Source organism: Myotis daubentonii, chromosome 16 (genome assembly GCF_963259705.1).
Source record: "Myotis daubentonii chromosome 16, mMyoDau2.1, whole genome shotgun sequence".
Taxonomy (NCBI): Eukaryota; Metazoa; Chordata; class Mammalia; order Chiroptera; family Vespertilionidae; genus Myotis; species Myotis daubentonii.
The window spans coordinates 12,569,491-12,587,740 of record NC_081855.1 but is presented as its reverse complement, the minus strand read 5'-3'; the positions used below and the strand labels follow the sequence as shown (position 1 = coordinate 12,587,740).

The following is an 18,250-nucleotide window of genomic DNA, read 5'->3' as shown; positions in this document are numbered from 1 at the left end:
TTAGACTCTATAAAATTTAACCCTATAAACCCTCAAAGCTATGAGCAAGTCTGTTTTTCTGGACCCTGACCCACTCAGGGAGAACTGTCCTCACCTTCTCCACCTGCCCTTCCTGGAGCCAGGACTCTGCTTCCCAGGGAGCTGGCTCCACCCTGTGCCCAGACTCAGAGCTGGGTAGCCAGAGGCCAAGGGCTGGCCTCCCATTGGGGGCATCCTATGCTCATTATGGAGGCCTGTCAACCCAGCCCTGAGCCTCAGCTGTCAGCCAGCCAAGTGGCCCCAGCACCACTCACTCTGGATTCCAAATATTCTTGACCCTCAGAAGGCAAATATATATACATATATCTGTACTATACAAACACCCAGGAACATGGATTAGATAAACTGGTCAAATCCTTGGTGAGTAGCTTCCTGGGCAGTGTCCCCACCTTGATCCCACCCACCCTTCTGTGTTAATACAGAACATGTGCTACTAACCAATGTGTGTGGGACCCACCATGTACCAGGTGAGCCCTGCCCCTCCACAGAACCGTGGTTACTCAGCCACCTGCTGCTGTGAGTCTTCAGGTCACTGCACCTCTCTGAGTATTTGCTTCTCTGAACATTGGGAGAGCCTAGGCCCAGCCTCATAGGGTTATTGGGAGGGAGGCCCCCTTAGAAAAGGCCTGCTGGGAACCTGGACTCTGGAGAGGTGTGCTGGAGGGGGTATGGTTGTTCCTATTGGCCATTTTCTCTTCTTAAAGAAGCTTCTGCCTTATTTGTGATTCTCAGGCCTTAGGCTAAGCTGTTTTCTCTTTTGATAAAGACATTGGAGATTCCATTAGGGATCCCTGTCCTGGGTGAAGCCAGATCAGAAATCCCAGGGGTGAGCAGGGGGACCCCAGGCTCACCCAGCCTTCTGAGATGGGGGTGGTTTGGGCTCATTCATTCAGCTAATGCGCTGCCCCCAGGACCGCACTCCAGCGCTTCCTTCTAGTCAGGAGGGATTCAGTCACACTGGGCTGCTCAGGCAGGTAGCGTCCACGGGACAGTCGGTGTGACTTCTTCCTGAAAGTATCGCTGATCTACATGTATTGTGAAGCAGAAAGTGGATCTCTGGACCAGCAGAAAAAGTGAATGGGCTTTGGATCAGAGCCTTAAGGGGAGTATGGGGACTGTGACTTGGAGAAGGTGGCCACACTCAGGATCCCACATATGGTGGGATTTCTGCAAGAGGGCAGTGTTCTGAGGGCTTCTGCTAGAAAAAAGGGCAGGAGTCAGAGAGCTGTGCATGTGGAGTGGGTGGTGTGGGTGAGGAGGAGGGGATGTGGCTGCCCACACAGAGAAGACCTCCCAGAGGCTGGGCTTAGGCAGGAGCACAGAGCCGCTCAGGTCAGTGCCCAGGGCCTGCAGTAGGAGGACTTCCTGGGGAGGGGGCTTGAACTGGGACTTCAGGGATGGAGATGGGAGGTCCCATCCTTGGAAGGCACACAAAGGCAGTCATGGTGGTAACATGTTCTCCTCTTGGGTCTACAGAAGCAGCTCCAGAGCAAGATCCAGAAACACTTGAAGAGGAAAGGCCAATCTGGTCCCCTCTCCTGAGCCAGAGCAGGCTCCAGGCACAGCTGTCACTGAACTTCCAGATGTGGACCCACCTGCAGCTTGTGAGCCACTCACCTCAGCTCCTTCGAAACCTCTGGTCCTGATCCTGGGCCACAGCGTGTGTCCGCTGCCATGGCAGAGAGGGCTCCCTCCCCTCCTTTATATGAAGTTTTAAAATATTTGTGTTTATCATATACATGTTTATAACTTTACTGTATTTTTCTCATACTATTCAGTAACCTAGAGTCTATTTTTTAAAAAAATATAATTAAATACTCTTAAATAGAAACTTAATTTAAATTCTATAAAATTTAACTCTGCAATCCTTCAGAGCCTTGAGCAAGTCTGTGTCTTCTACGCCTGTGTCGTGTTACTATGAGTCATAGGTTGGGAAGAATTAGTCTCTCAGGAGCCATCTGCTCTAAGGATGTGACGTTCTTGAGGGCCAGGACAATGGGACTTTGGGGGAAATTGACTGAGGAGCTTTGGAGCAAGGACCCTTTAAGTCAGGGCTGCCCCTGGGAACCCACATTTCATTTAACTTCATCTGCCACCATCACATGGACAAAGACGGCGTTAAGCGCCCCCTGGCCTCCACGTTGCAGAATGCTGCAGGGTTTAACCAGCAGCAGGCAGTTCCTGAACCCTGACTGCCACCTGCACCTGGACAGAAACTCCACCTGCTCCACGCGCACTGAGCAGCATTCTGAGCATCTCCTCTGTTGGCCCACAGCACTGAAGAGGGGACAGGGAATGTCCCAGGGCCCGAGGTACACACTCATCTCCTCCACAGGCACCGCTTCCAAATCTCAGGGGTCAGAGCCTCTCTCTGCCCTCAGACCCTAGGCTCTGGTTCAGCTGGGCTTTTTCCTGAGGCTCTTCTGTCTCACCAGAGCCCAGCGGCCATTCTTTCTCACGCCCCAAGGCTGAACAAGGTTGTGGAGGCAACCTGGCTTCCCCTTTTACATCAATCCTCTTTGGTGCTCTGAACACCCCTGGTGAGGATGGACTACAGCCTTGTACGGCACCCGCCATCACACAAGCTACACTGTCTCAGGACAAATGGGTATTCACTGTGGACCACACCCAGGGTCCCTGCTCTCAAGGAGATCTGCCCTGTAGGTTGACACAGAGAGAAAGGAAATTTGAACGGAGTCTGATGAGCCCTACCACTGGCCCTGAGGACCATAAGCACTGAGAATGTGAGCCCATCGCAGGGACATTGCACTGGCTCTCTTTAGGATGGAGATTTCTAAACCAGAAAGATGAATAAGTATTTGTCTACCCTCTTCATCCTGATTTCACAATGGCAGCCGATGAAGGCTTGTGAAATTAAATGAGGTCTGGAAATCAGGGGGGCCGGTCTACCTTAGAGGTCCATGGTGATGGCAGTACACTTGCGCGCACTAGCAATGGGCCTGGAGATCCAGCCGCCTGCCTTCGTGGAGCGTCTCCTTACCTTGGAAGCTCAGAACTGTGGTCTCAACAGAAGCTGTTTCCTATTTCAAATAACACTTTTCAGTTTGGCTCTACTTGGCAAGGTCCTTTCCTAAGTTTCACAGCCATCCTACAAACTGGGGGCAGAGGGTGTTAGAAGTGAGGGGTGGGGGCTGGAGGGAACTGGGAGGAGAAAAACGGGGGAGACAGGAGGGCAGGGCCAGGGCCTGGTATGGGACGACTGTGCTAGTGACCTATTGCTGAGAGTTACCCCACACTAGAGACTTAAGCAACACACACTTATTAGCTCACACGTCTGTGACGAGGAATCCCGCAGGGCTCAGCTGGGACTTCTGTGGTCTCACCTGAGGCAGGATCTGTGTCACTGAGGTTCTGAACTCACCCCCGGGGGGGGGGGGCGGCCTTTGGGATTCAGTTTGGATGGAAGGCTTGACTTCCTCTCTATCTGTTGGTCTCATTCAGTGCCAGGCCATGTGGGTCTCTCCAGATAGCAACTCACAGCACAGAGGCTAATTCCTCAGTGTGGAGAGAGAGAGAGAGAGAGAGAGAGAGAGAGAGAGAGAGAGAGAGAGAGAGAGAGTGGGAGAACACAGGTCAGAGTGAGCAAGTGGGTAGGCACTGAATATTTAAAAAATTTTTCAGGGTGGGAAGAGACCAACCAAAGAACTTGTATGCATATATGCATAACCCAGGGACACAAGAGTAGGGTGGTGAGGGCCTATTGTCTTCACCAATAGTGTGGGGGACAGGGATTGTCTAGAAGTGGTCAATTGGGAAAAAAGGGGACATATGTAACACTTTCAACAATAAAGATTAAAAAAATAAATAAAATGAATTTGCTTTAAAATTGTTATTCCCCCCCCCCCAAATTGACTGGAGGCAGAGAGAGGGAAAGAGAGAGAGAGAGAGAGAGAGAGAGAGAGAGAGAGAGAGAGAGAGAGAGACATCAATGTGTGAGAGAAGCATCAATTGGTTGCCTCCTGTATGCACCCCGATAGGGATCAAACCCACAACCTAGGTATGTGCCCTGACCAGGAACCCAACAGCAATCCTTCAGTGCACAGGATGATGCTCAACCACTCTGGCTGGGTCAGGCACTGACTTTTAGAACCAAATCATGGAGGTCGAGTTGGATCCCTTTGCCATCTTCTATGGAGTCACTACTGAAACCCACACTTACGGGGAGGGCACACATTCACACCACACGAGGAAGGTGCAGACCATGGGGAGTCACTGAGGAGGGAACTGGTGACCCGAGAGGTCCATGCCTTGCCCAGGATCCCAGACGGTCAGAATGCAGAGCCTGAGATAAACCCAGCTGTGTCCTGAAAGGTGGGGTCCTAGGTGCCCCCAGGTTTCCTCAGGGCTCTGGAAAAGGCTGTGCTGGTGGAATCGTGTACAGAAATGGAGATGGCATGGGGGAGATGGTGTGCACTCGGCAGACTAGACAGTATTTGCTTGAAAAGGCGCCCAGATCTGGAATCACGAAGGTGCACCTCTGTCCACAAACCACCCACAGTGGACAAAGCTGAGCCCTTTATGCTGAGCTCATGCTTAAGTAGTTGTGGATCACACCCTCATTGGATAACTGGGAAACTGAATCCCGTAGTCAAGCAGGGATTGGCCCAGGTATATGACATTCAGAGTCCAGAGTTCAGGAATGCTCAGGCCTTCCAGGCCAAGGCTCCTACCTCCCACAGAGTTGGTCTGGAAATTAGAAATCCTGACACACTGGGCAGCTCCTGCCTGTTCCTCCCTATGTGGAGGCCGTTTTCTTGTGGGATCCAGAAAGCGGGCACTGGCACGTACACACACACACACACACACACACACACACACACACACACACACTCTAGATGTGATGAGCTTGGGTGAGATTAGAAGAAAAGCAGACACAGAGGAGGTGACAACAGGAAGGAAAAAGAGGTTGGAGGCACGACCTACATGTCACTGTTCTCCTACTTTACAGCTCCTCCCCCACAGGAGCCTGAACAGCCCTAAGAAGCAGTTGCTCCATAACCCACTGTGCAGGCAGGAGAGAGATGGGCCTGACAGGCGCAATGACTTATCCAGGATCAAGAAGAGGTAAGAATGAGGGTTTGAGCCATAACCGGTTTGGCTCAGTGGATGGAGCGTCGGCCTGCGGACTGAAAGGTCCCGGGTTCGATTCCGGTCAGGGGCATGTACCTGGGTTGTGGGCACATCCCCAGTAGGAGATGTGCAGGAGGCAGCTGATCGGTGTTTCTCTCTCATCCATGTTTCTAGCTCTCTATCTTTCTACCTTCCTCTCTGTAAAAAATCAATAAAATATATATTTTTTTAAAAAAAAATGAGGGTTTGAGTCTGAACCAAGGTCGGCTTCCTCAAGTCTGGGACCCTGGCTGCACCCAGAGCTTCTAGGGGGCTGGGCAGAGGGGTGTGCTGGTGCCACTGTGTAATGATAAGGTGTTTCATGGAGAAGAGGGGTCTGCAGACAGCAGCCCACAGGACTACTTGCATAGCTGTCATGAGATGAGGGGACTCAGGGATGACAATCCCAGGTATGAGGTCACTATCCAATAGGACTTGCAACCCCCGTAACCAGGCAACCACATTTTAGCCCGCCAGGCAGCTCACTTGCCAAGAGGCATTTGCCAGAGCAAGATGTTTTCTTGTTGTGCTCCCCGTGATTGGTTCTCTCGCTTCTGGAGACCCCGCAGTGAGAGCTTTTTCGGACGGCTTCGACGTTTGCTCAACCGTCGTCCCCGACGTATCTATCCACTTCCTAGCTTTTGGTCTCAGGTAACACAAGGTGACCGGGGTCAGACCCATTCAGGACAGGCCACCTCTGTGCGCCATCCCTGTGCAGCTCACATCCCCTCCCCTTCATGTGTGGGGAAGAGGGACCAGTAGGGAGAAGCCTGGGGTGGGAACAGCTTTCGGGGCAGTGGATCACCTAGGGGTCCTGCTGTGATCACACCCCAGGACAGGGCAGGCAGGTGGAGGTGGGGTTCCAGAGGGGTCCCTTATCTGTGCCAATGGGAACCCTAGCCCTCAGACTGTCACCCCTTTTCCTCCACAGTGGAGGTCTGAGTGCATCACGGTGTGTGTGTCTGGAATTGAGGGTCACATGGGTTACAGAACCAGCAAAACAGGGCTCAGAGGCTTTTCTCCTGGTGACTGGGAACTGTCTTTACAGTTCCCATTTCCAGTCCTGAGCTCCGAAGAGGAGAACGGAGAGGAGCTGACTGATGGAATCCTCAACTTCATGCCCGTGGAGGAGGCACAGTGGCCCCATACACCTTCCAGCGTGCAGCACGGCTGCAGGGTGAGTGCAGGTGCTGAGGTGACCCAGATTCCAGGGTCCATGTAGTCAAAGGGAGCACTGGGTTCCAGAAGCTGCCCTGCTACTCCCCTAGGTCCCTCCTAGAGTCCAATTTCCAAAGGAATCTGGGGCCCGTATCCTCCCCACAACCCACTCTCACTGTCCAGCCCCTTTCAGATGAGATGCAAAGTCACTGCCCACAAAGTTTTAGGAATATCAGAAGAGAGACTTTGCTCCATTTCACGTCATGCTCAGTAAGAGTATTTTTGCATTTTTCTATAGACTCCACCTCCCCCCTTTTTAAATATATACGTCACTGATTTTTTTTTTTTACAGGGAGGAAGGGAGAGGGATAGAGAGCCAGAAACATCGATGAGAGAGAAACATCGATCAGCTGCCTCCTGCACACTCCCCACTGGGGAGGTGCCCCCAACCAAGGCACATTCTCAGGCCAGAATCGAACCTAGAACCCTTCAGTCCACAGGCCGACGTTCCATCCACTGAGCCAGGGCCAGACTGGCCAGACTATCCCTTTTTAATGCCCATCTCCATATGCCCATGTTGGCTTGAGAATCTTTACACACCTTCTCCCACTCTTATACATCATCATGATTAATAGGGATGCTTTTCCCAAAAGGACATGGCGCTCAAGGTACCAAGTCTGTTGCTTTGCCATTTGCTACCCTGAGGGCCACATCCCTGTGGCCCCTCCAGGTCAGGGGTTGGGGCCTCCCTGGGCTGCACAACATACCGGGAGGGGTACCTGTTGTCAGGGCTGGCTACCTAGCTGTTCGCTGCTGTGGGACCTGGACGTGATCCCCTCCTGTTGTCATGTCAACAGTGCTGCCCTGAACACCCGACTTGTCCTAATATCCAGACCCTCTCACCCCAGGAAAAGCCTCTGTGTTCCCATCTTAGAGTGGGATGTTCTGTCAGAAATCCCAGGGTGACCTTGTTAACACAGGGAGGTGCTGTCCATCCTCTGCTAAGAAATGACTAAGACACCAATGTGTCTCATTATAACTCACCTCCAAGTCTACGTTGCCTGCCGAGAACCTTTTCTCTTGTCCATGTAGAAACATGGAAACCTGTGTAGAATTTTTGTGTTTATTTGAGCACCAGTGTAGACAATTGCGGTGAAGCAAAATCTCAACCAAAGGAGATAATAATGCTCTGGAGAATGGCAGCTGTGCACCTCATTTTATACAATACAATCAAAAGTGGGCAGTTGTGTGGGTCCCATGAAGTGCACTGTTGATAGATGAGGGAAGCAGGAGAAAGCACAGCAGGGAAATCTCTGGGCCTGGATAGGAGGTGAATTGATAGACACGCACTTCTTTTACTGAGGTGTGTGCAGTGTAGTTAACAGTCAACAGTGAACTCGGTAACAATGAGAGATGTGTGGTCTCTGCAGAGAGCAGAGCGGTGCCTGTGCTGTGAGGAGTCTGAATAAAAAGGAAAATTACTTTGACATTCCAAAAATATGTTGTTACTAGTGTCCTGGTGCACGAAATTCATGCATATTAAAAGGGAATTAATTAGAGGCAATATTTTAATATTGCTATTTGCCCTTTCTCTATAATAGAAGTGTCAGAGATGAAAGAAAATTAGTAAAATGTATATGAAAATCTCCCTCCTATCACAGTCTGGGGCGTGCCGCGGGACCCAGAGTCAAGTCCCCACCCACCCAAGTCAAGTGCAAGCCTGCAAATTGTGTAAGACCCAGACCCAGCTGGCCCTACTCCTGTCAAGCCCCACAGGGCAGGGGGTGCAACCTTAGGTCCCCTATCAAACCCCACCAGGTGGGGGGCATGGCCTCAGGTCCCCTGGTGCAGCCTCAGGTCCCCCGGCCTGGTGCCGGGGTGGCAGACACGGTCTCAGGTCCCCCGTCAAGCCCTGCCGGGCGAGGGGCGCAGCCTCAGGTCCCCCAGCACGATGGCGTGAGGGCACAAGGGCATGACTACCATTAGCATATTAGCTCTTTCTTTATAGGAGAGATTCAAAAAGACAATAGACAGGCTCAGTTAAGATAAAGATTGACCTTTTTCAGGGAAGATGACAGCCTAGGACACCACTGCTTTGAGTTAAAAAACAACCACTTTAATTTCAGACCATCCTTTGTGGTTACTTTAGGTCTCTAAGTATGCAAGGCCGCCAGGTTAGCAAGAGGTCCCTGCAATCACTCCTGCCCCACCTCTTGCACCAATCACTGAGTGCTTGGGGTTTGGTCTGAGCTGCAGCCCCCAACCCACCTGGCAGTTTCTGAGCTGCCTCTGATGGCATGTCCCCCTCTCCCAACACAGGATAGAAATCAGACCCCCATCTCGGCACCCGCGGGCCTGGACAGCATGCCCGCCGCACTCAACACACAGGTGCCCCTGAACTTGTTTTCCACCTGGGAGGTGCAATGCTCCAGCCCCACCTGCCTGCCCAGGCTGTGTAGCCTCAGCTTAACCAAGCTGCTCATCTACAAGAAGCTGGAGAAGGAGCTCAGCGCTGTGGTGATCAGTGTAAAAATACAGGGCTCCAAAATGATCTTGAGGTCGGACGAGATTCTGCTGCCCCCTAGTGGTCATGTGAAGACCGACCTGGCACTGACCTTCTCCTTTCAGTATCCTCACAACCTAAACAGAGCAACAAACAAGCTGGAGATCCTGCTGCAGAAGAAGCAGCGTATTAACAACCAGACCATCCCGGGTTACCAGACGCTTGCCATGGGCACCATCGAAATGGCTGAAGTAATGCAGCGACCCCTCGAGGGTGGCCGGATGCTGAGCCTCCATAGCACCATCACGGAGGCCCCGGCCCCGGTGGCTGAGGTCAACATCGCCTCCCTGTCCAGCCAGCCCATCGACCCCGAGGACAGCACCCAGCGGGCCGGCCCCAAGGCCAAGTCCCGGCTTCGTTATTCAGAGATGGAATATGAAGTATTCTTGGATCAGCAGGGCAACTCTGATCCCGAGCATGGCCAGGACCAAGAGGAGGAGGACTTCGACTTTGAGGAGCCCAAAATGCAGCGCCAAAGGCTAGGAAGATCGCCACTGACCATCAGGCAGCAAGATGCCAACGATAAAGTTGGGGCGTGGCTGCGCAGGTTCCCAGAGTGGGAGGAAGACCGTGACCTGCAGCAGGAGTGTTTGGAGAATGTCTTTGCGGTGGAGGACTTGGATCTGTTGTACGATTCAATAGAGAACACTGACAGTGGCCCATGAGTGCCCTCAGGACCCCAAAACTGCTACTGAGAAAGGCTCTCACCATCAACACCTGCCTTTCCTGGAAGACAGGACTCTGCTTCCCGGGGAGTCCACTTCCTTGTGTGCCCGACTCAGTGCTGGCCTCCCATGGGGGCACCTGACAGAACACGGAGGCCGGTCAGCCAGCCCTGGGCCCAGCTGCCAACCAGCCCAGTGGCGCCAGCACTACCCTCTCGTGGTGTCCAATACACTCCATCCTCACGAGGCAGAACAGAAGAGAAAAACCAAGGACCAGTGTGGTACCAACAACCTGGGCTAACTGACTGGAAAGACTGGGCAAATACCAGCTGCCCACCTTCCTAGGCAGGGACCCCGCATTTGTCCCCACCTTCCCGTGCTGTTATAGAGCATTTGCTACGACAGGTGTGGGGCAAGCCATGTACCAGGTGAGTCCCTGCATCTGCACAGCACAGTGGTCAATTGGCCACCTGTTTGCTGTGAATCTTCATGTCACTGCATGTCTCTAAGTGATTGTTCCCCCGAATGTGAGGCCCAATAGGGTTATTGTAGGTTCTCAGTGGGGTGCCTCTGGGTGCCTGGACAGTGGAGAGGTCTGCTGGAGGGGCTGTGTTTGAGCCAATTGGTCATTTTCTCTTGCTGTTGACAAAGTCTCTGCCAAATTTGTGATTCTCCTCAGGGGCCAGGGCTAAGCACTCGTCTCATTGGATAAAGAGATTGGAGATTCCATTATTGGTCCTGGTCCTGGATGAAGCCAGATCTGAAACCCCAGGGTTCAGCTATCTGAGATGGGGCAGGTTTGGGCTCATTCACTCAGCAAATATAGGAGAAGCCCTGCAAGATATAGACATATCTCTAGGCACTGCCCATAATCCAGTGCAGAGCAGACCCCAAGCTTCTGCACCTCAGAGCTTCCTTCTAGTCTGGAGCGATTCAGTCACACTAGGCTGCACAGGCTCCTAGTGTCCACAGGAAAGCTGATGTGACCTCCTTCGGGCCTCTACCGATGGCTGCATCTTCCCGTATTGTGAAGAGGATGGTGGACCTCTGCTCCAACAGAAAATGTGATTGGCTTTGGATCAGAGCCATGAGGGGAGTATGGGGCCTGAATTCAAGGTGCTGGCAGAACCCTGGATCCCACTCATGGTGAGATCTCTGCAAGAGGGCAGAGGTCTGAGGGCTTCTCCTAGGAAAAAGGGCAGGACTCAGAGAGCTGTGCATGTGGATATGGGTGGTGTGGGCGAGTGGGGAGGTCAGTGGACAGAGTGAGCCCCTCAGAAAATTCATACCTTTCTGCTTCTAATCCCAGCCCAGTGTGCACCCCTATTCAGGGACCTTGCTCACTAATCCGGTAGAACCTCCTCAGTGGCAGCTTGTCTGTTGCTCTCTTCTCATGGTAGTTAAATGTCAATGGAGGAGAAGAACCCCACAGGGCAGCTAGTGAATTAGGCAGCACGTAGGTGTAGCAGCCAAAGTTTGAGGTGTTAGGAGGTCTCTGGGCAGCCAGAGGTGCAGACGGATTATCTTTGTTCAGTCATTAGTCAGCTATTCCTGGAGCACCTACTGTGTGCCAATGAGTGACATGAACAGAGTAGACACCAGCCCTCCTTGTCCTCATGGAGTTTTCATTTGGGGGAGAGGGTAGTGAGAGGGGATAGGGACACTGAGAGATCATGTCAGGTCCCCCTGAAGAAGGGGACAGGTGGTTCCCTCATTGATCCAGAGCTGTCAGTTAGGATGGCTTTCTGCCAGCCCCTCCTGGGTGACCAGGCGCATCTCTGCCAGGACTGCCAGACTGAAGGTGGACAAGGAGTAGGTCTGGCTTGTGGATGGGCAGGAGCAGCAGGCACAGGACCCCAGGCTCTCTGAGTGGTGCTCTGGGAGGGCTGTGGGAAGGAAAGGCCAGGCCTCAGACCCTGCTCTCTACCTATCTCTCTCCCCAGGGCCATCTCTTGCATCCTGGGCATCTGGCTGGACCAGTACCCTGAAGATTTTTATTGGCCGCCAGAATTTCCTGTCCTGATTTGGCCTCCATAGAGCTCACCTTTGCAGTCCCAGAGCTGCCAAACCAGGCCCAGCATCTCCACTCACAGCTGGAGCACCTGAGCCCACTGAGGCGGAGACACAGGAGGAGGAGAAGTGCGTGGTGCGTGTGAGGGGCAGGGGATGGGGCTGGGCCACAATGAGAAGAGCTCCCAGAGGCTGGGATTAGGCAGGAGCACAGAGCTGCTCAGGTCAGTGACCCAGTGGCCTGCAGTCTGGAGGACTTCCTGGGGTTGGGGCTTGAGCTGGGACTTCAGTGATGGAGATGGGAGGTTCCTTCCTTGGAAGGCACACAAAAGGCAGTCATGGTGGTAACATGTTCTCTTCCTGGATCTACAGAAGCAACTCCAGAGCAAGATGAAGAAATATCTACAGAGGAAATGCCAACTCTGGTGCCCTCTCCTGAGCCAGAGCAGGCTCCAGGCACAGCTGTCACTGAGCTCCCAGATGTGGACCCACCTGCAGCTTGTGAGCCAGTTGCATCAGCTCCTGGGAGGCCTGTGGTCCCATGTCCTGGGAGGCAGCCTGTGTCAGCTGCCTCAGCAGAGAGGACTTCCCCTCCCCAATAATCACAATTAAAAAATTTGTGTTTATCTTGCATTGTGGGTAAAATTCTAAGAATTTATAATTCAATTAGAATTTTAGTGAATTTTTCTTACAGTACTGAGTAAAATAAAATGTATTTTAAATAAAATGTAGTAATATTATATTAAAATAAATTTATATAAATTTTAACTATGATTCTTCAAAGTGTAAATTCCAACATCGAGTATATTCACAATTTTTCGCAGCTGTTCCATAGCATCACACTCTCCAGCTCCAGAACATTTTCAGAACCCACATCCGAGGTATGTGTCCTGACCAGGAATCAAACCTGCAACCTTTTTGTGTATGGGTGACTCTCCAGCCAACTGATGAGGCACCTGTCCAGGGCGAGAAAGAGCAATATTTTCATGTAATTTTTCATTTTGATTTAAACTGCAGTTGGGTATCTTTCACATACTTTTGGCTGATTTCTCCAGTTTGAGGCCTTTTGCCCTCTGTTCCATTGTATTGTTAGCAAATCTGAATTGTCATGGATGTCAGCTTTTTTTCATGTAAGTTGCAAATGGTTTCTCTAGCTTGCCTTTTGATGTGTGTTTTGCCAAACAGATGCATTACATTTTGATGTGTTCAAATCTGTCTTCTCTTATCATGCTCTTTGATCTTGTCTCTCACTTTGAGTGGAAAAGATGTTTTCCATCTTATGAGGAAGATAGGCTAGGTTGTATTGTTCTCAGGAAGCCCTAAATCTCCGTGGTTTGCAGCAGCAAAGATTAATTTCATAGTCATAGTTAATTTCAGATGGATTGAAAAAGTGTTCCTGTGTTTTGGGTTGTTCATCTTTTTTTTCTTGTAAGGATGGAAGTAAGGACTTCCAAGCTCTTATATGTCACAGTGGAAACCAGAAGTCAAATATTTATTCAACAATGGCTTGTGGTGGACACGACTTCCATTTCCCCCTTTCTAGCAGCTACCAATTTCCAGATCCAGCTGGTTTTGGGGGGTGTGGTTCAGGGCCCCAGAGTGGAAGTATCAGCAAATCTAACTGGCCAGACCACAGTGATGATGGTTGTATGTGGACATGTGACTTCAGTGAGTTTAATAAGATTCTTTATACTAGTGACCAGAAGAACATTCTGGATGTTTTCAATGAAATTAGAGCAGCCTGTGAGTGAGAGAAAGAGAGAGAGCTGTTAGCCTGGAATAGGTGGGAGCCAGTGGACTGAAGGGTCTTGGGTTTGATTCCAGTCAAGGGTACATACCTCAGTTGGAGGTTAGATCCTTGGTCCTGGTCTGGGGAAGGGAAACTTATCCGTGGGTATGACTAACAAAAACATTTTTAGTGAGAAGCATGGCACTGCCACTTGCATTAAAACCTCAGGCACGTTAGCTGAGTTCTTTAAGTCTTGTTCTTTTCATGTGAAAAATGAGTTGCAAGGATAATATTGAGTAATACAGTGCTTAACATAAGAGTTGACATGTGGTGGGCACTCAATATATATAGCCCATCCTATCTAATAAAAGAGAAACATGGTAATTGGCGTACAAACGCTACCCTTCCCATTGGCTAATCAGCGAGATATGCAAATTAACTGCCAGCCAAGATGGCGGCCGGCAGCCAGGCAGCTTGAAACTAACATGAGGCTTGCTTGCTTCAGTGACGGAGGACTCCAACGTTCCCCGCCTGCCTTGCCGGCCTCTGAGCCTGCAGTTTCAAACATTGTAACAAATATAGATGCTTAACAAAACCCCAGAAACCAGCTTTCAGCCGGCTGGGATCTCAGAGCTGGAGTTGATACAGAGTTTCGATTATAGAACCGAAACAAACCAGATACCTGCTTTCAGGAGCGGAGGCCTAAGAGCTGGAGCCTCAGAGCTAAAGCTGGCCCTGAATAAAAAAGAAAAAAAGAAAAAAAGGAGCAGTTGGGAGCTTCAGTCACCCGCCAGCCTGAAAATACCCTTAGCCCCTCACTCAGACTGGCCAGGTACCCCAGTGGGGACCCCTACCCTGATCCAGGACACCTTTCAGGGCAATCAATCCAGCCCCCACCCATGCACCAGGCCTGTATTCTATGTAGTAAAAGGGTAATATGCCTCCCAGCACTGGGACCAGTGGAGCTGAGAGGCCTTCCGGCACCAGGAACAGTGTGACAGGGGGCAGCGCCCAAACCCCCTGATCGCCCTGCAGCTCTGTGTGTAACAGGGGGCGGGGCCACAACCCCCTCACCCCACGGGCCCTGCTCTGTGTGTGACAGGGTAGAGCCATAACCTCCCCATCGGCCCTGCCCTGAGTGTGAGTGTGGCGGCGCCTCAACCCCCTGATCGGCCCTGTTCTGTGGGTGATAGAGGGCGGTGCCCCAACCCCCTGATCCACCGTGCTCTGTGTGTGACAGGGGGTGGTGCACCAACTCCCCTATCGGCCCTACTCTGTGAGTGACAGGGGGGAGGTCCCCAACGCCCTGATGGGCCCTGCCCTGTGTGTGACAGGGGGCAGCACCCCAACCCCCTGATGGGCCCTGCTCTGTCCCTGACAGGGGGTGGCACCACAACCTCCCCATCGACCCTGCCTTGAGTGTGACAGGGGGCAGTGCCCCAACCCCCCAATTCGGCCCTACCCTGAGCCTGACTGAGGGTGGCATCGTAACCTCCCAATCCGCCCTGCTCTGTGCATGACAGGGGGCGGTGCCCCAACTCCCCAATCGGCCCTGCTCTGAGCCCGGCCAGGGGATGCACCTAGGGATTGGGCCTGCCTTCTGCCACCCGGGAGCGGGCCTAAGCCAGCAGGTCGTTATCTCCCAAGGGGTCCCAGACTGGGAGAGGGCACAGGCCGGGGACCCCCCACCCCCCCCGAGTACACATATTTTTGTGCACGAGGCCTCTGGTTACTATTATAAATACATATGTATGTCAACAATCATCAGGTGGAAATACAAAGTGTAACATCAAAATAATCTAAAGCAGTAAGATGTTAACAGGAATTGCCCAGGGCCTTTCAACGCTCTATTTCTCCATTTAATCATAAATCATGGACTTACTCATTTCTGGATAGAAAGATAAACTATTGCAAAGGCACATATTCTCCCGAATTCATCTAAAATTTACTTATCTATCTATCTATCAATAAATAAAAAGAGGCAATATGCAAATTAGGCTGGGACGCCATAACAGGTCACAACCAGACAGAAGGAGGTTGCATGCACAGGTGAGGCCCAGAGCGGAGACAGAGACAGACACAGGGGGGCCGCCCAAGCCAGAGCAGACACAAGCAGGGGGGCCAGGGGGACCTGGTGCTGGCCGAGCCACTGCGCTGGCTTGGGCAGCCCCAGAGTGGGCACAGGCATGGGGGCAGGGGGGGGCCTGGGGCAGATTCAGGTGCGGGTCCTGGCCGCCTGCGCCATGGGTCCGGCCCAACCAACGCCTGTGGTAGCCTGCAGGGTGCCTCTTCGCATGGCGGGAGGAGGGGCGCCATCTCGTTCGATTTCAATCACACGCTGGAAATGTAGTTTGAAGTAAAAATCATAACAGGATTTTGGGGAAACAAACACTGTTCTGAATTTTATCTAAAAATAAATATGGGAGAAATTGAGATGGCGGCATAGGGAACCACCGAAATTGCTGCCTCCTACAACAACTTCAAAACACAATAAAAGGACAGAACGGACATCATCCAGAACTTACAGGAAGGCTGGCGGAGTGGAAATTCTACAGCTAGAAGGAAAGAGAAAAGTGCATTGAGGGTCAGGAGCTGTGGAAGTAAAGTGCAAAGGTACGGAGGCTCGAGAGTGCGCGGAAAGGGGCTGGTACCTGACGATGCGGCTTCTTTTTGAATCGGGAGGGAGTCACAAGCTCCCGACTGCTCTGAACTCCGGTTCCGGGAAGTCTCTGGGGACCCAGGACTCATACAGGGAGAAACTGGACTGTCTGGCAGCAGGCAGAACTCAGAACGAGAGGGTGGCTTTCCCTCAGAGGTGCTTGCAGCAATTAAATTATCAGGACACTGAGACGCGCAGCCACTTAGGGCAGGGCTGAGAATCCGCCATAGTCCCTTGCTCCCCCCTTTGATTCCCTGAGACCCCGCCCCACCCAGGCTGCAGCAGAGGCTTTTGCATATGAAAGCCCTGGCCCTTTGCAACCTGAAAATTACCTAACAAACTGCAGCTGGGCCACAGACCCAGAACTTCCAAGAGAAGGCCCAAGGCCCCACAGCAGCTTGCATTGCTTCACAGCTGGGCCTCATCAGGGCACCTCCAAACTCCAAAAAAGGAAGGGGAATCTGCAGTTCTCTTCATAGCTCCTGCTGGGTACCACAGTTTTTTCCACTCATCTGCTGATGGGCACTTAGGCTGATGAGCACTTAGGCTGTTTCCAAATCTTAGCTATTGTGCTGCTATGAACATAGGGGTGCATATATCCTTTCTGATTGGTGTTTCTGATTTCTTGGGATATCTTCCTAGAAGTGGAATTACTGGGTCAAATGGGAGTTCCATTTTTAATTTTTCGAAGAAGCTCCATACTGTTTTCCACAGTGGCTGCACCAGTCTACGTTCCCACCAGCAGTGCACAAGTGTTCCTTTTTTTCCAGATACCCACCAGCATTTGTCCTTTCTTCATTTGTTGATGATAGCCATTCTGACAGGTGTGAGATGGTATCTCATTGTGTTTTTTAAAAATATATTTTTATTGATTTCAGAGACAGAGAAAAACATCAATGATGATAGAATCATTGATTGGCTGCCTCCTGCATGCCCCCTATTCGGGATCATTGCCCCAAACTGGGCATGTGCCCTTTACCGGAATCAAACTCAGGACCTTTCAGTCCGCAGGCCAACACCCTATCCACTGACAAAACCAGCTAGGGCTCTCGTTGTTGTTTTTATTTGCATCTCTCACATGACTATTGACTTTAAGCATGTTTTCATAAGGCCATGAGACATAGGAAAACAGAATTGTTTTTTCTTGTGACTAATAAAAAGAATTTAGTAAACTCACTGAAATCACATGTCCACAAACAACCATCATTACTGTGACAAGGCCACTGAGCTGTGCTGATACCTCTACTCTGGGGCCTTGACCACCATTACCCAGACCACCTGGATGTGGAAACTGGCAGCTGTTCGAAAGCGGGAAATGGAAGTCATGTCCCCCAAAGGCCATTGTCAAATAAAATGTCAACTTCTGATTTACACTCTTACATATGAGCTTGGAAGTTCTTACTCTCATTCTTACAAGAAGAAAAAAGATGAACAATCCAAAAAAATAGGAACCCCTTTTAGATCCGTCAGATCATTGAAGTCACATGGCTATGAAATTAACCTTTGCTGCTGCAAACCACTGGATCCAGGCTTTGTTAAGACAATACAACCTAGCACTACCAGTTTTTCGTGCAAGCACACACACACATGCACACACACACACACACACACACACACTAGATCAAATGACTCTGGGTGGAATTAGAAGTAAAGCAGACACGGAGGAGGTGACAATAGGAAGAAAAGGAGGTTGGATGCACTTTTGCCTGTGACAGTCCTCCTCCTACTTTATCGCTACTCTCCCTCATGAGCCTGAATATCACTGAGAAGCACATGCTGCAATAATCCATTGTGCAGGCAGAGAGGAGACAGGCTCTAACAGGCACACTGACTTATCCAGGATCAGGAAGAGGTAAGAATGAGAGGTTGAGTCTGAGCCCAGGCCTGTCTCCTCAAATCTAGTGCCCTGGCTGCAGCTAGACCTTGTGGAGAGGGTGTGTTGGTGTCACTGTGTACACTGTGGGTGTTCCATGGAGAAGGTGGGTGAGCAGTCAGCATCCCAGAGCACTGTCTGTAGATGTTATTAGGTGAGGGGAGTAAAGGAGGCAATCCCAGGAAGTGAGGTCACTTCCTAGTAGAACTTGGAACCCCCATAACCAGGCACCCACTTTCTAGCAACTGCCCAACCGCCACTCACTTGGCAAGAGACAGTTGACAGTTCAACATGTTCTCTTGTTGTGTTCCCAGTTATCGGGGCTCTGGTTCCCGGAGACCCTGCAGGGAGAGTTGTTCCAGACTCTGTAGACGGTTCAACTCTCGTGCCCGACATCTCTGGCCGTTTTCAAGAAGATCCCCTC

At 51.2% G+C, this 18,250-nt stretch overlaps 1 protein-coding gene across 1 annotated transcript in view; it reads left to right on the top strand.

The window, feature by feature from the left end:
- Nucleotides 1-497: 497 nt before the first annotated feature.
- The window catches only part of LOC132219263 (phosphofurin acidic cluster sorting protein 2-like), a 29,700-nt gene continuing 11,947 nt past the window's right edge, over nt 498-18,250 (top strand). The window contains 4 exon segments of the mRNA XM_059671642.1: nt 498-506; nt 6,101-6,121; nt 6,218-6,346; nt 8,647-8,745. Coding sequence (XP_059527625.1) covers nt 498-506; nt 6,101-6,121; nt 6,218-6,346; nt 8,647-8,745 — 258 coding nt within the window.